At 39.8% G+C, this 26,473-nt stretch overlaps 1 protein-coding gene across 1 annotated transcript; it reads left to right on the top strand.

The window, feature by feature from the left end:
* On the top strand, nt 1-26,473 carry LOC149199389 (uncharacterized). Its single transcript, XM_089400564.1, has 5 exons — nt 1-220; nt 23,793-24,689; nt 24,849-24,991; nt 25,127-26,005; nt 26,120-26,473. The coding sequence occupies exons 1-5, from the start codon at nt 1-3 to the stop codon at nt 26,471-26,473; spliced, it is 2,493 nt and encodes an 830-aa protein (XP_089256690.1).

The raw sequence follows: 26,473 nt of genomic DNA, 5'->3' as shown, positions 1-26,473 counted from the left end.
ATGGAGAACAGTTTGGGTTTCGTAAACTTGATGGTTTATGGCAAGACCATTCAAGCTTTGGTAGACACAGGTGTTATACATAACTTTATGACAACACGGTTAGCAGAAGAGGCTGGGCTGATGATCTCCTCATCAAATATGGGGGTCAAGACAATGAACTCTAGAGCTAAGGTGGCAGGTTTGGTACACGATGTACCCGTGCAGATGAAAGAATGGGAAGGTCAGTTAGACTTCATAGTAATGGAGATGAATGACTTCGATATGATACTTGGACGAGATTTCTTGGAAGACAACAAGGCTATTGTTGTCCCCTTCTGTGATGAAGATGTTGCAGGCTTGACTACGATGGAGGATGAACTTGAGGCTGATCAAGTTGAACCAGGATCGTGCAGTTTGTCAGCATGGATAGATGAGGGCACTCACATGGAGGAGCCTCATGAGGATGAAGTAAGTAATGATACTTGTGTTTCATTTGGGCATTTGGGAGATGGACCATGTGCAGTGAAGGGAAAAGTCAGTTTGCCAAGGCAAGAGGACATCTTACCATGGATGACTATGTTGGAACCTTGTATGGAAGAGCAAGGATTGTCAGTTGTTGGAAAGCTTGTTGGGGTTACATGTGACCTTATGATGAAAGGTGCAAGGACCCGAAACAAGGGTGGAACTTGATGATCATTGTGGAAGAATGAGTCATGCTTTAGCCACATGAATTGGCTAAGTGCCCGGCATGACTCATGGACAGGTTGAGGAGGGCACACACTTGCGATGTTTTGGGTGGACTTGTCATGGCCGAGACCAAGAGCAAGTCTTGATGGACACTTTGGTGGAGGAGCTATGATGAAGGGACTCATGACATGATGATGAGATGGTTGGGTGATCGAGTTCACTAAACCGAAAGTTGAAGACTTGGATGGGATGGTTAGATGTTGTGATGTGTCTACCTGGTTAGACTACATGGGCAGCTTAGTCATGGACATCAGGTTGGAGACTTGAATACATGAAGCATGGTAGAGACCTATGCAAGGAAATTGTGTGGAAGCACTTGTAGAGATGTCAAGGGACATCCAAACAAGGTGCTAGGGCAGGAATGTTATGCAGGGGGACTTGCTAGTGTGACATGGAGACTTGAGGATGGCACATTGCAGATGATGAAGAGAGCTTCATGGACCTGAATGGGGCACATCGAGAGTTGATCAGAGTGGAGACTCGAGGATGGCACATTGCAGATGATGAAGAGGACTTCATGGACCTGAATGGGGCACATCGAGAGTTGATTACTTGGATGGAGTTGTGAGCAGCTATGGAGCATTCCTACTACATGGGGAGCTGAGGCATATTGTATGCTTGCTGAGGTGTTGGTTGGGGGATGGCTTATGGAGCTCACGATGACATGAGATTGTTGTGACTTTTAGGGACTTCATGTACGGTGGACTTAGAAGACCCGATGCATTAAGGAGCTGAGTTCAGGTGACTTTGATGCAGTATGGGATGCATACTTTCAAAGTACATGTATGGGCATGGCTTGAAAGAGTGACTTGATGTGGAGGATCGATGAGGCACTTTGGAGTGATGGAGTTACAATGATGATGATGCTTTGGTGATACACTTGAGCATGGGTTGAGCCGAGACTCAACGACTTTCTATACATGGGAGCTGATTTGATCAAGGATCATGGGCAGCACATGGATAGGTGAGACAAGTGCATACTTGTTTCGATGGCAGACTTGAGGGATGGCACATTGTAGATGTGATGAAAGGTTGCTTCATGGACCTAGATGTGGCACATCGAGAGTCGGTTTGATGAGATGATCTCTTCACTTTGGAGGAGACACACACATGGGCAACATAGTGCAGATGACAGTGGTTCTACATATGTTGCAATGATTTTTGCCTTATGTGGAGGAGTCAACATCATGGATGATGGTATGTTGTCGAGGACGACAACGATTTCAGGTGGAGGAGGATGTAAGGTCCTCGAGCTTAAGCACGGTTGGGCGCCGGGCAAGGCGAAGTGCATGGCGGGCGTGGGTGCGGGCGACCAACGAGTCGAGCTGCACGAGGGCGCGTGGGCAGGTGCGGGCGCACGGGCAAGCGCGGGCGCGGGCACATGGGCAGGCACAGGCGCACGGCGGGTGAGCGCACACGACGGTGCGATGTTTCTGCGAGTTGGCTGCGACAATACCGTGGAGTCATATGCGACGATAAACGACACTATGTGACATAAAATGCGACAATAATGTAAAATCATAATACGACTAAGTATTATGTGGACGCACATATTATATGTAATATGGAGGTTATATACGCATGAAATAATAAAACATAAAATATAACATAATAATATAATGGAGCATACGACAGAGATTATGGGGTGGTCGGTCATGGGTTAACACCCCATGTAACATCACATGTATGCATTATAAGGACATACGATGGGCAATAAAATATAATATTATGTGAAAGGGCTTCATGACATAAGTCGGCCTTAAAGAGAGTACGCATGATGTGGAGCATATATATATGAGGAGGGTGCTCCTCATTCGAACCAAGAATCTTCGCTCATATACTCTTGCATAAGGTAAGGGTAAAAGGTGCATAGTTTTGGAAGGATATGCGCATATCTTATGCGCATAAGACTTAAGGACTTTGCAAGCTATCTTATGTGAAGGGGTGGCAAGTGTGCCATGATTTGAGGAGGTTCTAGTGTACGGTTTTATGCAGGATTTGGTGGGAAGGTCGAGTGGCTCGGGTGAGCACTCCTTATGCAAAGGTGCATAAAATGTTGTAAAAGGTTGTTCTATGCCTTGGTGGTAAAATTATTCTAAGTGTTGGCTTGAAGTTTGTCAAGCACACTTGTATTATAAAATTGAAGAGGCTGTTATAATATATTGTTGGGCAGACTTTACCGGGAGTTGCCTCTCCCTTTATACTTATGTATTGTTCTCGGTTTATTGTACATGGTTAATGATTGAGAATGTTCTTTGTTAAAGTATAAAGGATAACACTTTATTCGGTTATAAGAACACAAGTTAAGTATGTTCATGTTGGAATAGGTGTAGCCCATAAACATTAGTATTGTTAAAAAGAAAGCGTTCGGTGGTGCCGCACCTCGCTACAAGCGGTTGGAAGATCACTGCAGGTGTAGGGGCGTGACATGCAGGGTTGTGTTGGCTCCCATGACTCGATGTCGTGCACTCGACAACATCCCGCAGCCCTGCCACGTGGAGTTCTATTCTCAGAGAACCACGAGAGGAGGCCTCCTCATCACCGAGGCAAATGCAGTCTCGCAGCAAGCCATTGGTTATGCTCTCCTCATTAGCTACGCCATTTCTTTCAGTGATGAAATAAATCAAGAGTGCTTTGGCATGCAGTTTCTCCTGAAAAAATTACATTGATAATGAAAGACTTTTATGTAATGCTCTGCAGGTTCCCGCATTCTCCTGGCATTTTCAACGATGAGCAAGTCAAGGCCTGGAAAAATTTTGTAGACGCAGTTCATGAGAAGGGCGGCATCATTTTCTGCGCAGCGCCACCCCCGGCCGCCCCGCCCCGCCCGACCGGCGGCGGGTCGATTCTGGGAATCGACCCGCCGCCGGTCGGGCGGGGTGGGGCGGCCCGGGGGTGCCGCTTACAACATGAGGAACACTGTATCATGTAACATGAGGAACACTATATCTGGCAGAAAATGATGCCGCCCTTCCCATGAACTGCGTCTACAAAATTTTTCCAGGCCTTGACTTGCTCATCGTTGAAAATGCCAGGAGAATGCAGAAACCTGCAGAGCATTACATAAAAGTTCTTGATATATCATTTTGAATTGCGTGACGAACACTATTACAACCCATTTAGAGGTTAAACACTATTGATTTAGGTTAGATAAATAATGAGGTTAATAGTCCATCGTGGATGAGATGATGATGATGTTAGTAATTTTCTATGAGTGTTTACCCATTATTTTTGACCGATATCCTTTCCTAAAAAATATATGGTGCATGAATTAGGCACGAATCTCATTCCAAACAAACAAAGTGAATGTTCCTTTCGTGGGATTTTGTGGTGAATTAATAATTGAATTGAAGTATGTTTCTTTTCCTTTTTATTTTTGTTAATTATATTTAATCCAAATCCAAATAATTTCAACACATTTTGGTTAAATTAGTTTTTAGTCATTTTCCCTTCTCATTCTCATTATTGAGTGAGTCAAAATCATAACAAGATGATTACTCCTCTCAAGATGCACTTATGACGAGAAGATCTATTATCACATCCCTTACCATATGGAATTGCCATACCTCTCTCCTCTCCCAAAACCAATTTTAAAAATACAAGACACAAAGTTAGGATTTGTAAACAATAAATCCTCATAAATATGGAGTCCATGAATACAATATTATACATGTCAAGGAGATGTTTCATCACAAGCAATTTAATCATTCATTGACTAGATGTCATATGCTACTTATATTTATAAGTTACTCAAACGTCATTTCTTTACCAATAACAATGAAGTAAACATAGTTATGGCTGCTCTATAATATCCATAAGAATATATTTTAGATTATTATTTTCTATATATTCTAACTTTCATTATTCATAACTACATGCAAAATTTGGCCATTAGCCAAACATCCATTATTAACCAAGTGAATTTACTAAAACTAAGTTTTAAGATCTAAATAAGTGAAATTTTTTTCATTGACCAATGTCAACGCTATATTTTCTTTCAGAAGTTTGAACAATAGCATCTTTAAAATGTTGACAACTATGATTATTGGCTTTTGAATTCAACTTATGACAATCTCACTAAGTGTTTTATTCTAAATGTAGTTGTCTATGAGGATGATCTATATTAAAACCTATTAGTTCAAATATTTATATCAAATTTGTTTTCTACATTGCTAGCAATGAGGTCAATTGATGCAAGTTGCAACAAACTGTAAATTCTAATCCACAAATTTTAAAACTCACACAACAATTGCACCAAAAACTCATATATAATATTCATTAAAGATCATAAAATTTACAATATAATATTATCCTCATTATCATTTACACCTCTCCCACACTCACATACAAATTTTAGACGATCAAAATGGTTACTTGGAATATGCATCAAATTTACTTGGAATATTACAGTAAGATAGTTTTTCCTTCTATGAATCAAGAGAGGATTCATAATGGAAATAATTAACTTTCTCTTGTTCTTACACTCATACTTCCAATGCTCCTATAGTTCTCCACATACTTACTAATTTATAAAAATCATTCTAAATCTAAAATAGGATCAAGATCCATAATAAGTGGATAAAACCCATTATTTTAGTAACTAATTTGGAAAAATCAAAAGCAAGGCAATTGTTTTCTCTAGCCTAATCCATAATATTCAACGATAAGGGGAGGGGGGTGTAGGGGTAGGGGTAGGGCGGGGGGGGAGGGGGGTGTAGGGGTAGGGGTAGGGCGGGGGGGTAAGGGGGGTGCAGGGGGGAGGGGGGTAGGGTAGGGGGTTGGGGGGGGGGGGGGGGTTAAGGGGTAGGGCAGGGGGAGGGGTAGGGTAGGGGGTGGCAGGGGGTTGGTGGGGGGTGTAAGGGTAGGGGGTGGGAGGGGGGCAGGGGGGAGGGGGGGGGCGCGGCCGGGGGGGTGGTGGGGGGTAGGGGTTGGGGGGGGGGGGTGGGGTAAGGGTAGGGGGGTGGCGGGGGGTGGGGGGTAAGGTAAGGGTGGGGGGTGGGGGAAGGTAGGGGTAAGGGTAGGGTGGAGGGGGGTAGGGCGCGAGGCCCATGGGGCCGGCGTTAAGGAAGGGGGGGAGGAGTTGAGATTGGAGGGGAATGGGAGTTAGGGGGTGGGCTTATGGGGAGGATAGTTGTGGGGTAGGGAAGGAAGAGTTGGGGAAATGGTGCATGGGTGGGTGAGTTGGGGGTAGCAAGGGCTGGCGCATGGGTAGGGCAGAAGGGGGAAGAGGGCATGGGTGAATGGGAAAGATCGGTAATGGGTTGGGGGAGGGGGGCACGACGACGGCCTACCCACGGTTATTGGGTGATTGAGTTTGAATAATTATTTAAGACAGTTTATATAACTGATGTATGCACTGTATCTTCAAATAAAATTAATGTTTTCCATATTTTGTTAAATGAGAAGTTATGAAGCATTTTTATGTTGTTGGATTATGTCTTAAGTATGATAAATTTTATTGTTTAAATATCTACAATGCAATATCAAATTAGAGATATAATGTCTGTTTTATTCAGTATACAAATAAAGACTTTTGAATTCATTCAATGATATAATTTGTTCATAATGTCATGTTTTTTTAGTTTTATAGTTGAAAAAATTTCAATTTCTTTTGTATCTAGCATGTTGTGGTTGAAAACATGTTAAATTTATACTTAGGAAAGAAAAATGATATTCTACCAGAAACATTAATGTGTTTTTTCCTTAAAATTTAACTTTGTTTGAGACATAAAAATTTGGTTTTATTAGCATTTTTTAAAAAGTTTGAAAATTGACCCTAAAAAAAAAAATCATTATTCCAGTATCAACACTTTTGTTTTGAAGCTATATTTTGCACGAAAATTTCGTAGTAAATTTCGTAGTCACTACCATTTTTAAAACACGTTCAAAATTGACACCTAAAAAAAAAAAACATCGTTCCAGTATACATACTTTTCGTTTTTAGCACTGTTTTTGATGTTTTTTTGGGGTTTTTTGGCCAGAGTTCCCATTTTGAGTTTATAGTTCCCGTTTCAAAGTTTACATTGTTTAGGGAGAAACTATGATTCTACTCAGTTTCAATTGGTCTTCAAGTATGATGAAGAAGATGAAAAAGAACCAAGTCCAAAGTAGAGTCATTGTCTAGCAAATGAAGTAGCGGTGGATTTTCTATAATCTGTCTCCAGGTGGGATATTGTTGGGTGTGGAGCCTGATTATCTTCTTTATTCAAAGGTATCACCGCATTGGACCCTAGTTCGTAATGTGGTGGAAACACCGCCTGTAATATTTGCATTGCAAGGGGGGTCCATGGGGGGCGGCTATGGAGATCTATTGGTAAAAGTCAATCTGGGCCATTTATTAGGCAGAGATCTGATGGTAGAAGTTATGTTTAATTTAGGGTTTTTCCCCTAGAAGGAAACCCCTTGCTATATATGAGGGAATTGTATTGTGTCTATGTAGATCTATATTCTGAGTGAGAAAGAGAGAGGAGATTGTGTGAGAGCAAAGAGGGAATTACAGTGGATCTGTTGTAGGTTGTATCTCTTCATTTTGCTGGATAATATAAAAGGAAGGACTGTTGTTTCTCCATGGACATAGCCCAAATTGGGTGAACCACGTATCTCTGTGTCTCTCTTGTTTTATGTGTTTTATGTATTTATATTTTTGCAATATATTTTATGTGATCCATTGCTCTGTAATATATAATTTTCTAACAACTGCAATGGATAGAACATATATCTTTATATTAATCCGAAAATACAGTCGAGTACAATCTGCTACACAGTCAGTGCTGAAACCAACCCAACACTCTAACAACCCCTATCATCAAAACTACGATAGAATTTATACATTTACAAATCCCATATATGGCTCGAAATAACAGAGACTATTAATATAAGGCATCGGTTAACAGATCTGTTACAATATATCAGTTTTAGCCATACTGGGTCAAATCCATGACTGAAAGCATGGATTAGATGAAACTCGTTACATGGATGTATTTGTTCCTCCAAATAGCCAATGAGAGAAGACTTCTGAATCTGGGTGGCATTGTTGGCAAATGTGAGAAGGCCAATCGGATAGAAACCATATGTGATATATTCCCCAAAAAACCCATGCTCCAATTAGACTTAGATATTCATGGAACATGGCTAACCGCCGATGTTGCTGCAAGAAATCCACACAATTATATGAAATCCATGACTGCAGGAAATCTAGAGTGTTTGCAGGAAATAAGATAACACAGCTATCTGTAGGAATTATGGGACTGTTTCCGAATCAAGGCAAATTTGCATAGGAAATCAAGATTAGTTGGCATGGTAATAAAATAATGAACAACTACCTAAGGAATACTCAAAGTTAAGGTAAAAGATGATTTTTATGCATATCTTTAGCCTATGACACCCTTTTGGAAAAAAAACAAGTATTATAACCAAGATAGGCATAGTAGGGGTTAAAGATAGTCAAAATGGGAGAGGGAAAGTATAGAAAAAGGTGTCAAAATTGGGCAAAACCAAGCCCCGACATCTCCCCCACATCTAAGTCCTTGCATGACCCTTATGCAAGCAAAATTGTTGTGTCTCCCCAAAAATAAAAATGAAATCATTGCTTATATTGAGTTGCATCTATTGTAGCCAACTGATCTGCTACCTCCACCAACTGGTTCAACTGGTTATTACTAGATTCTATAGGAATTTGACCCTTGTATAGTTTGTTCTTCTTTCTAGATGGTCGATCTTAGCTTGCTTCTTTTTCATAATTCCAGCCTTTTTCTGTGCCCACTCTTGATGCTTCTTCTGTATATGCAGGTTGTTCTCCTTCAGGGACTCGTTTTCCTTTCTCAAATCTCTCTCTAAAATAGTGAGCTCGGAGATGATTTCTTCCAATTCTTACAGAGACCATCTCTTCTGAGGGGCTACTTCCCCTCCAAGGTGTCCTTGGAGAGATTGAGGGGACCCGAGGTCCTCATTTGCTTGTTGTTCCTCTTTTGTGTTATTCTCACTTCCATGTAGTGTGGAGTCCTGAAAGGACATCGCTTCCTCCCCAATAAACTCAACTAACTCAATCTTATCTATACCTTTGGTTGGGTCGTGGTGTTTATCCTTCTTCTTATCTCGTGTCTCGAGTAATGCTTTTGCATCCGCAATATCTTTTATTGCAAGCTGAAAAACTTGGCTTCTGGTAAATCTTTTTGCCAAGGTGGAAGTACTATTATTCGACTTGGGCTTTTGGCCCACAATCTCCCTTATCACCACCACCTCCTCATCTTTTTCTGTTTCCTTCGTCTGTAGCTCAAGGGTCTGAGGCTTCTTCTTCTTCTTTGGTTTTTCTTCGGGTTTCTTCTCAGTGGGCTTCAGAGAGCCTATGTCATCCCTCTTTTCCTTATTTACCGGTAGCTTCTGAGTCTGTAACTTTTTCTTCACCTTTTCTACTAGTTTTTCTGATGTAGACTCTGAAGGGTCATAGTTTTTCTCTTTTTCTTTCCATTTTATTTGTACCCCACGTGTCCGCGACTTTCCTCGATTTATTTGTCAGTGCTTCCTCCATAGAATCTGAGGAATTAGAATCCTCATTCTCTGCAAAATAATTTTTGGCCATGAACTCCTCCCATGTCCACTTTTTATCTTTCAAAACCTCCACCAAGATCATTTTCACTAGCTCGTGGTGGTATAGGTTTTCCTCTAAATTGGCCCCCCTCTCCTTGGTAGTTGTCGACATCTTCATCAACGACATCCTCAAGTAATAGGGAAAATTTAACAGCTTGTCATGGAAATGGGCGAGGAGCCGAATATGAAATAGGAATGCAAGCCCAAAGCAACCTTCACACGTGATGTATTTCTGGAGGAAAAAGAATAAGTTCTGGTACTTACTCTTCAAGAAATATTGTGATATTCCATTACTCCATTCGGGGTCCAAATACTCTCTACGGAGGAAAGATGCGCAAATCTCTTGTTGAAACGCTGGTTCTTGAACCAACATTCTCTCAACTGTGAAATCCTGCATGCTCATGCTACCAAACCCTTGGCCAACCCGAATTGAACGTCCCCAACTTGAGCCTTATCGTCGTTCAGGTTCAGGGTGAAATATTCTATCCCCTCTGAGTTGTGGCTACTAAATCACTGGAAAAATGGCAACCACCCTGCTCTTTCCAATCTTGCCTTGCTACGAGGGTTGGCGTCCAACAACTGAGGCCCTTGTGGCTCAAAGCGAATGGGAGCACGTAGTTTTGACATGGTGAAAGACTAGAAGACAGGGTGTATCCACTTCTTTGGAAATATCAGCTTAAGCTTTGTAACAGACTTGTGCAACAAGGGAGGGATTATTATAGAAATTGATTGCAATGCACAAGATTTTTGAGAGACGGGTTGTGATCATGATTTTCATCATGATCTGACCTACAGGAAGATATGGGGAGTACGTATAATGGTTGTGTCAGAATCATGGTGATCAGGAAAGGAGCTGGAGTCATAATATACTAGATTAAGGTTGCGTTTTGTTGCAAGGGTGACCATAGCCAAAAAATCATACAAATAATTAAAAATAAAAGCGTTAATTACCCTTTACCTCAAGTGTCCTATCGCTGGTTGTACTTTACCTTTGTACCTTCAAATGGTCTAGTACTTCGGATGACACATGCATGTCCTTGAGATGATAACCCACCTAATAATTAAATCAGATATATTATTTCACAATTCATGACCTCAACTAGTATTTAAAAATCTATTAGTACTTTTAAATAGTTTTAAATTAATTATTTGTCTATGATTTTTTTTTTTTTTTTTCAGAAAACCAAGGTGCTGCTACAGGAAATGGAATCGAGACTACTAAACTTTTCTGCAGAAATGGAACCATATTGTTGAATCTTCAATAAAATTGAACCGCAACTTTTGAAACTTTTGCAAGAATTCAGACCATTACTTGTAGAGATTATACAGGAAATCGGAGCATGACTTGCGGAGCTTCTGCTGGAAATCGAACCACCAACTAATGCTTCTCCCTTGCTTTTGTACAGTTCACTGCGCATGAATAAAAGGTGTTGATGTCGAATGTACAATGAGCTCATTGGATTACAAGCCATTGAGGTCATTTGTTAATCAATGTGAGGCCCATCGCCTTTAATGAGAGTGAGGACCAAGGTATCCTGATGCATCCTATCAGGTGTGAATTAATGTGTTGATGTTGAACCCCCCTGTAGGATCTAGTAGTGAAGGATCCATAGTGATTCCCCATTTCTGTTGGCGAGATAGCATGTCATTGGGGCATACAAGCTTCAAGGCATCATAAGGCTCTGATACTGCACCCAAATAACTTGCTGATGTCGATGGGCCAAGATTGTTGGAAGGATGTCCTTAAGAAATCCTACATCAGTCCAACACGAGAAATCTAGATTTAAATGAAAACAAAATTTTATTGAGAGAACCTACTGACCTATAATTTTAATGAGCCCAGGGTAGTCCTTGCTTGCCAGATTTCATTTTTAGAGAGTCTGAAATACTTGTAAAAGAAGACTCCAGGGGGTTCCTTTTCTGTAATTAGTCTATTGGGCCTGGAAAAAGGAATAAAAATATACCCAATAAACATTCCTCTCATGTTTTACCAAGCACGAGGAGGAAAAAAGTGAGCTCATTGTGTCAGTGGGAAATCAAGAAGATATAATGGAAGGAATGATCCCTTCTCTCACCATCTCCAGCTCTCTTTTCTTCACAATTTCTTCCAAAAATTCCTCCTTAGATTGGGGTTTTTTATATAAGTTGAGTATGTGCCCATTCACCAAGAAGGTAAAATTCCCATCGTCAATGGTTTTAATGCAAACAGATCCATTATCAAAGACCTTATCAATTTCATAGGGGCTGAGCCAATGTGTGTTTAATTTTCCTTTAGAGTTCTTAATTTTAGAATCATACAATAATACCCAGTCTCCCTCTTTGAACTGCTTCTCTTTAATGTATCTATCGTGCCATTTATCTCATTGTTTCTTAATCAAGTCAGTATGCTGAAAAGAATCCTCCCTAATTTCATCCAACTCATTGAGCTGCAGGATTCTTTGCTGCTGAGCTTCATCAAGGTTTATTCCCAAATTTGCTGCCATTTTAAAAGTTTTGATCTGAAATTAAATGGGCAATAAAACTTGCTTTCCATACACCAATTCATATGGAAGTCGGTAAGACCAATCCTTCTTATGTAATTGCACTATCTTGGTAAGGATTGTCTCCAACACCTTATCTTTTGATTCCACCTACCAATTGGCCAGTGGATGATAAGGGGTGGACTTCCAGTGAGTAATATGATATTTCTACACAATTCCCTGCATAAGCTTTAATACAAACTGAGTACCTTGATCAGTGACTATTTCTCTAGGTTCCTCAAATCTTTAAAAAAAATAAAAAAAATAAAATAATAATAATAATAATAATAATTAAAATAAAAAAAAATAAAAAAAATCTACCACTGTTTTCTCTGTTGCTCTAGGTAATGATCTTGCCTCCACCCACTTTGTAAAATAATAAATACAAGCTAAAATACACTTCTTACCTTTGGACATAGGGTTGATGGGACCTACACAATCAAGAGCCCACCTCTCAAAAGGTTTTATTTGGTAAGGATTGTCTCCAACACCTTATTTTTTGATTCCACCTACCAATTGGCCAGTGGATGATAAGGGGTGGACTTCTAGTGAGTAATATGTTATTTATGCACAATTCCCTGCATAAGCTTTAATACAAACTGAGTACCTTGATCAGTGACTATTTCTCTATGTTCCCAAAAATCTTTCAAAAAAATCAGAAAAAAATAAATAAATAATTAATTAATTAAAAAAAATTAAAAAAAAAAAAAATCTACCACTATTTTCTCTATTGCTCTAGGTAATGATCTTGCCTCCACCCACTTCGTAACATAATCAATACAAGCTAAAATACACTTCTTACCTTTGGACATAGGGTTGATGGGACCTACAAAATCAAGAGCCCACCTCTCAAAAGGTTCTATGAGAACCTGTGGCTGCAAAGGCATCTCATCTGATTGTACAGGCCGCCCCATTCTTTGGTAGTTGTCACACTTCCGACCATATTCCCTTGCATCTTTGAAAAGACTTTTCCAATAGTAACATAAGCGAAGGATCTTGTAGGTTGTTCACTTGTCTGCAAAATTTCCTCCACGCAATTCATTGTGACAAGCTCTCAAGATGTCATAGATCTCGTCTTCCCAGACACACCTGCAGATAATCAAATCAGGTCCAATGAAAAAAATATCTCCCCTAATCCAAGAGTAATCAACACTTTTTATAATAATTCTCCTTTTCTGATTAGATGAAAAATAAGGAGGCAACTTTCCCATAGCAAGGTAATTGGCCATGTCTGCAAACCAAGGTGTTTTAACAGAAATAGCAAACAAATTTTCGTCAAGAAAGCTATCATCAACAAGAACATCCTCACCTGCATGGTTGAGTCTAGATAAGTAATCAGCTACCTAATTTTCCTTTCCAGGCCTATCCAATACCGTGATGTTAGAGATCCTTAGGGCACTAGCGAGAGTGTCAAGAACGCCCAACTTCTAAGCCGGGAAATGATGGGAACTAGCTTGGAGATATTGCTCAGTATGTGTTTTCTTCCAAAACACCTGGTGAGGTAGGGAACCATCCATATTCTTAGAAATAAGAATATCAAGGAAAGGGAGGCAACCATCAACTTCCCATTCCATGGTGAATTTAATGGTGGCAGACTAACTGTTAAGATGGTGGAAGAAGAGATCTAACTACTCTTGGCCATGCGGCCAGATGACATTAGTGTCATCAACAAATCTTTTCCAAAGCTTAGGTAAGAGGCAAGCCGAGGCAAGAGCTTTGGATTTGAAATCTTCCATAAAAATATTAGCAATGACAAGGGATAGGGGTGAGCCCATGGCAACACCATAGGTTTGTTTGAAGAAGTCACCTTCAAAACTGAAAATGGTGGAAGTGAGATAGATCTCAACTAACCTAGCAGTATCAGGATCTATTAGGCACTTGATAACATCCAAATTCTCATTTATAGGGATGCAAGTATAGAGGGAGACTACATCAAAACTAACAATAATGTCGCCAGGGTCAAGCCTAAAATCCTTGAGCTCATCAACAAAGGAAGCAGATTCTTTGACGAAAGACTCTACACGACCAACTAAGGGTTTAAGCTTAAAGGCAAGGAACTTAGCCAGAAGGTAGGTTGGACCACCAAAGGTGTTGACAATTGGTCTAAGGGGAGCCCCTTATTTGTGAATCTTAGGGAGCACGTCGATCCTAGGAGTAACAGGATTGCTCTCAATGAGTTTATGGCATAGGGAACTCACAGAGCTACTAGATTTGATGGCAAGAGCCACCATCCTAGAAATCTTCTTAAGTGGGTTTTTGGGAAGCTTTTTATAACTACCACTATTATGGAGATGATCTAACATCTTCTTGCGGTAGTCCTCCTTGTTACGAATGACAGCAGCCCCTCCTTTATCAGCTTTCAGAACAGTGATGTCCTTGTTTTGGTTTAAGGATCTGAGGGCCATAAATTCATCCTTGCTAAGGTTACTCTGAGGGGGCTTTGCTTTCCTAAGGATCACAACGCAATCTTGTCTAATAGTGTCCTTAATATTATCAGGCAAACCCCTGATCCCAAATTCTATGTCACAAATAATGTCATCAATTAGGATCTTCCTAGGGGCTAGGGAAAAATTTAAACCTTTACCGAGAAGCCTAAAAACAGAAGGGGGAAAGGAGAAACTGGATAAATTAATGACTTTATTATTATGAGAGGAAGAGGGTAGATTAACATTATTATTATTATCATATTTATTAGATATAAAATTATTATTCCTATCAAATTTGTTTAAATACTTTGACTTACTATTATTCTTCATAATCTCATTGTTGTAATTAAGAGGTAAATTTTTAATATAGGTCATATTATTATCCTTAAGAACATTACTATTGTTATTATTAATGCTAGCTACATTAATAATTTTGTTTTCAGTAATTAATGCTATGTTATTATTGATAATCTTATTATTATGATTTTTATCATTATAATTATTAGCTATATCTTTGATCTTATTACCAGTAGTTATTATTGTTATTATTATTATTATCATCATCATCATCTATAGAACTCTGATTTGAAAGACCACTGCAAAGGATGAGGTTTGAGTCTTCATTCTTAATGCAGAAGGGTCTAGTACCAGTGAAAGGAAGCAAGGGACCAAAAGGTTCCATCGAAAGAGTGATCAAGTTCAATGAATTCTTCGGAGACGAATAGTTATGGGAAGATCCCGGTGTATTGTAGCCAAGACCAGTGCTGGAGCCTGGGTTATTAACAGCTAACTATGATAAACCAACGTTCTGATCAGAAGCGAGCCCATCCCCAAGCAAAGGAACTGTCTTAAAAGAAGTCAGATCATCGATGGACTGATCAGGGTTCATGCATGGACATGTAGTAGGAGAAATAGAATCCGAATTCGAGAGGCTCTGGAGCAGAATGAGGTGGTTTGAAGAGCTATCCTCTGCACTGGAACCCATCGAATATTCCAGTAGAGAAATAGAACCTAAAATCAAAAGGGTCTGGGGCGGAATGAGGCGATCTGAGGTGCTGGCCTTTGCACTAAAACCCCGTGAGTATTCCATAGTCATCAGCTAAGGGGAATTTAAAGGAGCAATAGATGGTTCACTAGATAACCAATTCCGGAGGGCGCAAATCTAATCAGCTAAGATGTGGTTGTGGGATGACACCTCCAACGATTTGAAAGGGCCCATGCACAGTGTATAATTCTGCGTTAATTTTTTAAATTTGCAACCTGTTTTTGCTTCCTTATCGCTCCTACACGCAGAGATTTCAAAGCTAAAGAGGCATCTATTCTGGCCCAGAGGGAGGTTAAAATCAGGTTTGATAGATCCAAATGCAACACCAGAAGATTACGGGAAAGCAGATCTCGGGTTTTTCTAACCTTGCTAATTTCAAATCTTACAATATTATTCATTTCCTCATCTAATATAGCCTTTAGGTAGTCAATTTAGCTGTTACCTGGTCAACAATTATAGCTGTTGGAAGTTTTGCTCTAACTATTTAACATGCATTCTACATACCACAGTAAGATCTGAAATCAGCAATGTTAGAAAAACCCTCCTAGTTTTTCTCAACCAATCGAAGCTGATTTCAGCCTCCCTCTGGGCCAGAATAGATGCCTCTTTAGCTTTGAAATATATGCATGTAGAGGAGATAAGGAAGCAAAAATAGGTTGCAAAGTTTCAGAAATTAATGCAGAATTCTACACTGTCTGTGGGCCCTTTCAAATCGTTGGAGGTGTCATCCCACATCCACATCTCAGCTGATCATATTTGCACCATCCGGAATTGGTCATCCAGTGAACCATCTGTTGCTCCTTTAAATTCCCCCACGCTGACGACTATGGAATACTCAGGGGGTTCCATCGCAGAGCCCAGCTCCTCAGATCACCTCATTCCACCCTTGACCCTCTCGATTTCAGGTTCTATTTCTCCACTGGAATATTCAATGGGTTCCAACGTAGAGGCCAGCTCTTCAGATCACCTCATTCCACTCCAAAACCTCTCAGATTCGGATTCTATTTCTCCTGCTACATGTCCATGCATGAACCTTGATCAGTGCATTGATAATCTGACTTCCTTTAAGAAAGCTCCTTTGCCTGGGGACACACTCACTTTCGATCAGAACATTGGTTTATCACAATCAGTTGTTAATAACCCAGGCTCTAGCACTGGTCTTGGCTACAATACACCGAGATCTTCCCGTAGTTGTTTGTCTCTGGAGGATTCGTTGAACGTGATGACTGTTTCGACGGAACCTATTGGTCCCTTGCTTCCTTTCACCGATTTTTATAGACATATTTGGGCACTTCAACCCCAATCTTATATGTCAATAAACTAGGGCTCTTTAATCCCTAAAAGTGTTGTTTCATACCCTAAAATATCATGGTCAACTGATTACATCATTCCCAAAAAGTTCCACCTGAAAATCCATCCAGAACTAGCCGAAATGGGACCATACTGACTATTCCACTGTTAGGGTGCGATGCATACTTACTTATACACTAGCCAGGTGTAATGCATATTGATGAGGCCTTTTGTGGGGTGCGATGAGCGAGAATGGACAAATGTCCAAGATAGTTTGCTAAGTGGATGCTCATGGAATCTACTAGAAACTTCTCTATGACACCTGTTTCTCTGAATTCACCCAGGGATGAGTAAGAGATCTAAGAAATCTCCAAGTGGAACCAAAAAGTGCATTTAGTGTGTGCTCTTTGCTCTTTGTTTGAAAGAATTGTAATCTTCTTTCCTTAGTAGCTAGGATTTTTATTGATCAAAATAAACAACGATTGTTTATCATTGTAGAATGTATATATAGGAATTTTAAATCTACATCACGTGGTGAACCATTGAAAGGAAATTTTTTAAACAAGATCAACTCCGAAATAAATTGCAATGAACTTAACAATGCTTTGGAGCCTAATGCAACACATCTAGAGGTCTAGGCTAGATATGTGTTCCGACGTCGTAAAATATAGTAACTATCGTTTTCATTGAAGGTTGGGTGATTCCTCCTCTTTGATACGACAAGTGCTAGAATAGACTTGTGCTCCCCATACTGTTGTGTATATATTGGGAGACCACAATAGGATTATATCCTTTATCCATAGGAAGCTGTGTCTGCCACCCTATCAATCGTAATGCACTAAACACAACATTTGGGAAGATTGACTGTTGTACATAAGTCCCTGGTAATTTCTCTTTAATTTATCACCAAGGTGTATTTTTCACTTTTGTGATTGGTTTGGTAATCCCTCTATCTAGATATCTAGAGCAGTCACTCTCATTCCTTTTCGACTCTTTAAAATAAAAGGTCCATCTGAGCACTTGTCACTTCAGGCTCATTAAAAATCGAAGGGGACTCGAGTCATCTTTAGCATTTTCTCGACTCTTAAAAATTGAAAAAGCAAAGTTGTGTCAAAGCGTCTTTAAAATTTATTAATTTTGGAATAACATCCCTGTTCCTTCATTGGTCTTAGGTTGATATAATGGAGTCCACCAATCAGGGAATCCCTTTGGAGGGGATTCCTAGTCCTTTTAAATCTTGGGGAAATATTGGTGCACCTCATATGGCCACTTTTTCCCTTCTAGGACTTACTATTGGCCTGCCAATATGGCTATTCTCAAACTCTATGGTTCAAAATAACGTGATTCCTCAGCAATCGAATCAACATCCAGTTGATGTTAAAATTGACCCCTCTCCTTCTTCTTTGTTTGTTTCTCCCTCCCCTTCTTCCTCTTCGCTTGGCGAAAATAGTGATGCTAGTAACAAGGTAACTGAGAAGAAGAAGAAAGGGAAGGAGAATAAGAAGAAGTCAGTTAATAAAGGGGGTAACCATACAACATCTGGTGAAAATACGCACACTAAGATTTTCAAACCTAAAGATCCATGCATAATTTGTAGAGCAGACCATTTACATCAAGAATGTCCATGCATTACTCGGATCTTGAGAGCACATGACAAAGTTGACAGCACATCATCAGCTAGTAATAATGGGTAGAAAAGAAAGGTCCAAATTCCATGTAAGTTATGTGAAGGGGACCATACCCTTCCCCGTTGTCCTTTCTGGATGAAGCCAAACGAGTCTTGCATAACCATCCTGCTTCACCGTAGCGATTTCCATCTGGATACAGGAAACTCTCCCCAAGTCCTTTACTAGTTGAAAATCCTACTGACATAACTCAATCGTCGGTCGAAACACCTATCGTTGAAAGTGAATCTTATGAGTCCATGCCAGACCAAAGTCAATAGGTCGAAATGGAAGTCGACCCAGTTTTACCTTCAGAAGATCATATCCTTCCCAAAGAGAGTGAAAATGATACCATTCAAATTCTCTTTGTTACTTCAGAGTCTGACGAACTTGGGGGAAATCCACCCATTCCTTCACAATAGGAAGATAATCCCCCAATTCTCACTACTCAAGAAGTTAATTCTACCATTTATTCGGTACCCCGTCCAAGTAGTCTAGTCACTTCCTTCGATCAGAATCGACTAACAAGATCCCACCATCCTCCTAATGTACCATTCCAGATCATAGTACAAGTTTACAAAATGATCGTGTCTGGCACTATCATAGATGAAGGGGCATCAGTGAGTATCCTTTCCTCAACTGCCTAGAAAGTACTTGGTTCGCCATCGCTTATGCCTGTTACACAAAATTTTTCGGGCTTTAACAAAGGAACCAGTCGACCATTAGGGATCCTTCCTAAGTTACCAATTACTTTGAGAAGGAAAACCATTCACTTGAACATGATGGTAGTCCAAGGGCCATTAGATTACAATCTACTCCTTGGGCGTGACTATGTTTACAACATGGAGGCTATTGTTTCAACACTCTTTTGAGTGATGTGTTTCCCACATGAAGGAAAAATTGTCACCATTGACCAGCTTTCATTTCCTGGTTCAAGCACAGCTCCAAGTCAACCATCATCCCTAAATGGTCCTTTTATATCCACGGTGTCTCTTCAACCTTCATTCCATCCACCTAATTACCGCGAGTAATCTGGTGAATGTAATGAAGCTTAGGGGGCATGCACCCTTGTCTATTTGGCGGACGAACCCAGCTGAAAGGATAGGTTTCCCTGTAGGTTATGTGATTGGAAGTGTTATCTCACACCATTGACCTTTGTCTATTTGATGGACAAAGCCAAGAAAGTGTTTCGTCGGCTCCGCTGACAAAAACAATCTTGCTTAACCATAGTGATTTCCATATGGTTACCTGGAGACTCTCCTTTTCTCGATGTCTAGGGGCATGCAAACCTTTTTATGCAAGCTAAAAACAACAAATTTCATTTTTTTAGCTTTTTAGTTCTTAACTTCTTAGGTTAGGTGATTAGTCTAACACACCATTCACCTTTGTCTACTCCACGGATGAGGAAAAGGAAGTGTTTTGTCTAAACTGTTGACAAAACCATCCTACCTAACCTCAGTAGTTCCTTAGCTTTTTAGTTTTTCTAGCTTTTTAGTTTTGTCGTTTCTAGTTTACATAAAAAGAAAAATAAAATCCAAGCATGATGTTGCATGGTTTAAGCTCATTAAAAATAAACCTACCACCCTGAGCATGTTGTCACATGGTTTAAGCTTGTTAAAAAGGAAACCTACCTTTGAGCATAGTTTCTGCAAGGTTCAAGCTCACTAAAAAATGAACCTGCCTTCACTAACCATAGCTTCCGCAAGGTTCAAGCTCGCTAAAAAATGAACCCGCCTTCACCGAGCATAGTTTCCACAAGGTTTAAGCTCGCTAAAAAATGAACCTGCCTTCACTGAGCATAGTTTTCGCCAGGTTCAAGCTCGTTAAAAATGAACTCGCTCCCAAACAGAGCATATGTTCCCCCAGAGTTCAAGCTCTTTAAAAAATGAACCTACCTTTGGTAAATAACCTTTGTGATTGCCATTACATCAACCTTTTGAGCCTTGGTTGTGTTCCTGCCATCACCTCCATTCTTTTGGCCGATCATACGCTTCCACTTGATTGTTTACCCTTTTGAGGAACAACTGCAAAGAGTGGTCCTATTAACCACCCTCTTCACATCACCATGTTTTGAGAAGTTCTAAGATTACCCGGAACCAATTGGTACCCCAGATACCACTCGTTCCTCAGAAACGAGTCCCCTTTAAACCCTTTTGAGACTCATTAAATATGAAAAGATTGTTAAGCTATTGGCCTTTCCAGCTCGTTAAAGTAATCAAAATTTCCATCCCTGATGTAGATTTTAATCTTTTCAGACATGAGGGATTATTTCACAAAAAAGTTCAAGCATTTGTCTTTTTGACTCGCTAAAGTGATCGAAAAGTCATCCCTTTTGTATTATTTTAATCTTTTTCGGACCTAAGGGATTATACTATGAAAAAGAACTACTCGAGTTTTCTTTTCGTCCCTTTTCAAACTCTCTAAACATGAAAAGGACCGAGTTGTATTTTTCGTTAAACTCGTTAAAAAAATAGCGACAAACTTGTCCACCCAGACAAGAACGAGTTTCATTATCGCTAGACTCACTAAAACATAGCGACAAGTTTTCCTGAAGGGAAAATTATAGAACAAGCACATATTATCCTCCTCAAGGTTGAAAAAAATAGAGAGGTACTAGTCAGTAATGACTGGGGAAAAGGGGAAGAAAACTTAAAGAATTTTGTGGTAGCAGGTCGCTCTTGAACATGACACTTTCACTCCATCACCATGATTGAGTCGGGTTGGGTTATTCCATTCACTGGTCATTTCACCATTGGTCTTTCACACCATCCATTTTTTGGGTTAATGCTACCAATCCATCTTAGTGTCGCTGATATTTTCAAGAGAAGTCATTCAGTTGAGAATTCACCATCCAGTTAATGCCTCATCCACTGCAATACCTTCAATCTCCATTTTTCATGACCGCCATTCCTGAACCTTGTGTCATCAATTGTTTTCACCTCTAGAAAATAATTTGTTTCATTTCGTGTCATAGATGTGGGATACATTAAGGCCCTCCTATGATGAGTCACTTCTTGTTGACATCAGCTCATTATCCAAGAAGTTGACATAGAAACAACCCTTTCAGTATTTTGAAGCTTGCATGTCTTAATGGCAAGCTTCTCGCTTCTGACAACACGTTGACAACAATGGCCTCCGACCGAAAGATTTTGCATGGTGTTCAACATCAGATCATATATTCACACCATGTGAATTGTACTATAGTACCTTGACGGTCATTATCATTATCAGTGATTCCTTTTGCGTCTGTTAACATCTCACATTATTGGCTGGTAATCAGGTGATCTCTTTCCATGTTCAACTTCAGAGCAACTTTTCACATGGATCAACTTGTAGATCGGGTGAAGATTGAACGAGTTTGAAGACCCTGGATCTAGTTTCATCCATCCAGGCTGCGATATATTCAGGGATATAAAGACATCAAATGTCACAGAAGCTGCACAGATAGTCATCTAAGCCAGGGAAGATGACTCTACATATGAAGAATCACTAGTCTGCAACTGCAGACGATTATCTGTTCTACGTACATGAAATGAATTTATAAAAGTTGAGCATGGGAATGCCTGCCTCAGCTAGGTCATGAAAATTATATATGATGATGTACTGTATTGTATCTTATACAGGTCACCTTCCAATTTCGAAAACCTCGGTTCCTCATGTTAAAGCATTTCACCCAACATCAAAGATTTACGACTTCATGCTTTGGGGGGCAACTATTATAGACATATTTGGGCACTTCAACCCCAATCTTATATGTCAATAAACTAGGGCTCTTTAATCCCTAAAAGTTTTGTTTCATACCCTAAAAGATCATGGTCAACTAATTACATCATTCCCCAAAAGTTCCACCTAAAAAGCCATCCAGAACTAGCCAAAACAGGACCATACTGATTGTTAGGGTGCGATGCATACTAACTTCTACACTAGCCAGGGGCAATGCATACTGATGAGGCCTTCTGTGGGGTGTGATGAGCGAGAATGGAAAAATGTCTTAGACAGTTTGCTAAGTGGATGCTCATGGAATCTACTAGAAACTTCTCCTATGACACTTGTTTCTCTGAATTTGCCCAGGGATGAGTAAGAGATCCAAGAAATATCCAAGTGGAACCAAAAAAAACAAGTGGAATGACACTAATAAAAAACCCAAAGATGACTCACACCCTTGCAGACATCTATAAATGGATCCCTCATCTCAGAGATCTAGAGGCTAGAATTTTGTAATTTGTAAGGAAGTGTTGATAGTTTGTATCTAAGAAAGAGTATTGTATTTTGGGTGATCTTGCTTTTCATGAGGTGAAGAGGGTTTTGATGCTAGGAGGATGATGTTGGATCAGACAGATGGGCTGTAATTCTCCCTTCTATTTAATAAAGTTCTTTGAGTTTTCCTCCATACAATCGTGTATTTGTGAATGTTGTTATTTGTGAATGCCATTGTATGTTCATTGTATTTCTGATTCTACAATGCTTGTGATATAATAGATCAAGTTGCTTTGATGCTTTTTTGTTACTTTGTCTCTACAGGTATTTTCTGAGCAGGATAAGTAGGAGAAGAGTTGCAAGCTCTATCAAGGGAGAGAGAAATCAAGCAAGGAGTCAAGCGGAAGATCCAGGTTGGTTCCTTTGCTTCTCTCTTATCTCTCATACATAGAGGAAATCCCAAATTGCTTTGATTGTTTTTTGCTAGGATAGCTGCCAATCCTAGAGGGCTAGCAGATCGAAAAGACACTAGTTTTCCCAGGAACACTAGTACTAGACCCTTCTGCATTAAGAATGCAAAGTCAAACTTCATCCTTTGCAATGGTCTTTCAAATCAGAGTTCTATAGATAATAATAATAATAATAATAGTATAATATTAACTACTGATAATAAGATAAAAGATATATCTAATCATTATAATGATAAAATTCGTAATAATAAGATTATAAATAATAACATAGCATTAATTACTGAAAATGAAATTATTAATGTAGCTAGCATTAATAATAACAATAGTAATGTTCTTAAGGATAATAATATGATATTTATAAAAAAATTACCTCTTAATTACAACAATAAGATTATGAAGAATAATAGGGTCTAAAGGGGAGAATGCGGACGCGCGCAGTTAGGGTTTGCAGACGGCGCAGCAGACGGGATTGACAGGCGAAAATCGCGGGACAGAGGGCGAAGAAGGGCACGGAAGGTAGATTGAGAAAGGTAATTTCGCAAGACTCGCACCTCAAGCAAACAGTTTTCAGCAGCGAAGTGAGGGTAAACAATAAGAGATAAGAGCTGAGGGGGAAATGGAAAACCCACAAGGGAGGGGAGAGATCCCCTCCTTCAAAAATGTGGTAGCAGGGGAGACCAGTGCAAGCGGAATGCAGCATAACCAGAAGGAAAACTATGCACCCGTGATGGGTAACCTATGGCAAAAAAGGATGGGAGGAAAATGCCTACCAAGGGCACAAAAACAACCTAGATATGTCATTCCCTGCAATAAACTTGAGGAATACAACTGCTATATGAAGGACCATGCCCTGATATGTAAATTCATAGGCTACTGGCCAACTGAGAAGGAGTTATACAGATGGATTGACCAAAGGTGGAGACCAAAAGGCCATATAGATCTGAAACTGGGAGCAAAAGGGTTTTTCACAGCCATCTTTACGAATCTGGAGGACAAGGATAGGGTTTTCGAAGAAGGACTGTACTTCATGAATAATGCGGGCCTGTTCATGAAATACTGGGAAGAAAGATATAACCCAGAAAAGGAAAAAATGTTGGATGCCCCTATCTGGGTTAGACTGTTCGGACTCCCAGATGAATTCTGGGATCCTGAAATTCTAGAGGGAATTGGGAACACAATTGGGGGTTTTGTTAAAATTGCAGAAGCTACAAAACGAGGCAAATATACTTCATACGCAAGGATATGTGTCTACATGAATTTAGCAGAACCCCTCCCGAAGAATATCGAGCTGGAATATCATGACGAAATCTGGCAACAGCCAATAGATTATGAACATATTCCGTTCAGGTGCCGCAAATGCCATGAGTATGGTCATCTATATCGGCAATTCCCTCTGAATAAGGAAGAGGAGGAAAAGAGAAGTCAAGAGGAATATCAAAGAAATTCAGAAAAAATGGAGGCAGACAGGGGTTTTCAACAGGTCACAAGAAGAAAGAAACAGAGCAAGGAGGGACCCAAATCCCAACCACAAGAAAAGCCCCTTCATACAATAAGTCAAAACAAGTTCCAAATACTACAGAATGAGAACGAGGATTACGAAGTAAATCTGGAGGACGATGAAGATCCTGGAAACACACCAATGGAAATTGTAAGTGAAAATAAAGGAAAAGACGCAAATTTGGGGAAAACAATTGAAGAACGGGTTGAAGGAAAGACAGAAACTGCAACAATGCAATCCCAGATGGAAGTGGAAAACCAGATAGAAAGTGAGGTGGAGGAGGAAAAAATCATGAAATAGTTAATTCAGGAATGGAAACATCTCGATAGTAGATTCATACCTAAGAAGCAGAAACAGCTGTACAAAGAAGCTTTTCAGAAGTACAAGGAAAAAAAAGGGGAGAACATGGATAAGCATATAACTATAGGAAATGAACAAGGGAATGGACAGATGGGAATGGACGGCTCTGGCAAAAACAATAGGAAAATAGGTCGGAAAACGATGAGCGAAACCATTCAGACTATGGGAGAAACGCTGATAAACTCAGGCAAAGTGATACCTCTGTCAGAGGTATTCTTCCCCTCCTATCAAAAGTTTTAAATGATTGTCATCAATTGGAATATTAGGGGTTTGAATAGTAAAGGAAAACAGAGATATATGAAAGAGAAGTTGAAAAAGGAGAAGCCCAGTATTATGATTTTACAGGAGACAAAAATTACAGTACAACAGCTGGAAGGAATAATCGACAAAAATAAACTGCAAGACGCTATTGGCTCTGCGGGAGGTATTGCAATTTTGTGGAATCCAAACGATATCATCCTAGAAGGCTGGACCAGCATGAATAGAATCCTTACAGGCATTGGTAGGATAGTAGGAACAAAGGAAAAGGTTGTCATCTCAGGGGTTTATGGCACTCCTTCCCCAGGAGAAAAAGAGAGTTTTATAAATAACATGAAAATAATCCGTAGAATATATCCAAAGGCTGCTTGGATCATAGGAGGTGATTTTAATTTAATCAGATCCCTAGAGGAGAAAAAAGGAGGGATAAGGAAGTTAGACCACTTCATGGATATGTTTAATGAAATGATAGAAGATTTAAGACTAGTAGATATCCAGACTATTAATGGGATATGCACCTGGAACAATAGGAGGGGAGGCAAGAATCAAATAGCATCAAGACTTGATCGCTTCCTAGTATCAGAAGCTATTATGAACAAGGATGTTTTCGTCGAAGCAAAGATCATACCATCCCTTGGATCTGATCATTGGCCTATTAGACTAGAGGTGGATATTAAAAGAAATCGTGGAAGAAGACCATTCAGATTTGAAGCCTTCTGGTTAAGGGACCCAGGATTCATAAAGAAAGTGGAAGAATGGTGGACACAAAGCACAGTGCAGGGAAAAGGAAAGATGCATACATTCCAATTGAAACTAAAGGAGTTGAAAGGGAGAAATAAGAAATGGAACAAGGAAGAATTTGGTAACATTATCGAAGACAAACAAAAACTAGAGGGGGAAATGGAATCACTACAACAAAAGATGAAAATGGAAGGTCGAACAAAGGAGAGCATTAGAGAAGAAGGGGTAATTCTTGGAAAACTAGAAGAAAGACGAAAGCAGGAAGAAGTTCTATGGCGGCAAAAATCAAGAATAAAGTGGTTAAGGGAGGGAGAAAGGAACACAAAATTCTTTCATCAGGCTATGATCAAACACAGACAAAGAAATAGGATTCTATCCATCAAAGATAAAAATGGGGATAGAGTAGTGGAGCAAGCTGAGATTGAGCAAGTGCTGGTGGATCATCATAAAGGTATCCTAACAGAACCTCAAGCTGACAGAACGGGAGCAATAAAGGAAATATGTTCGGCCATTCCTCGTTTAGTTACAGAAGACCAAAATAAGGCGCTGATGAGAGCAGTTAACTTAGAAGAGATAGAGGAAACTGTAAAATCTATGAAGATAGGTACTGCTCCAGGTCCTGATGGCTTCACAATTGATTTCTACCAGGCGGGATGGCACTTTCTGGGAAAAGAGATCCTAGATCTGATATAA

The sequence above is a fragment of the Pinus tabuliformis genome, chromosome 2_1 (assembly GCF_031772625.1).
Source record: "Pinus tabuliformis cultivar Carrire ecotype Pingquan chromosome 2_1, CPIR1, whole genome shotgun sequence".
In the NCBI taxonomy this organism is placed as follows: Eukaryota; Viridiplantae; Streptophyta; class Pinopsida; order Pinales; family Pinaceae; genus Pinus; species Pinus tabuliformis.
The sequence above is the reverse complement of the archived record's forward strand: the minus strand, read 5'-3'. Positions and strand labels throughout refer to the sequence as shown.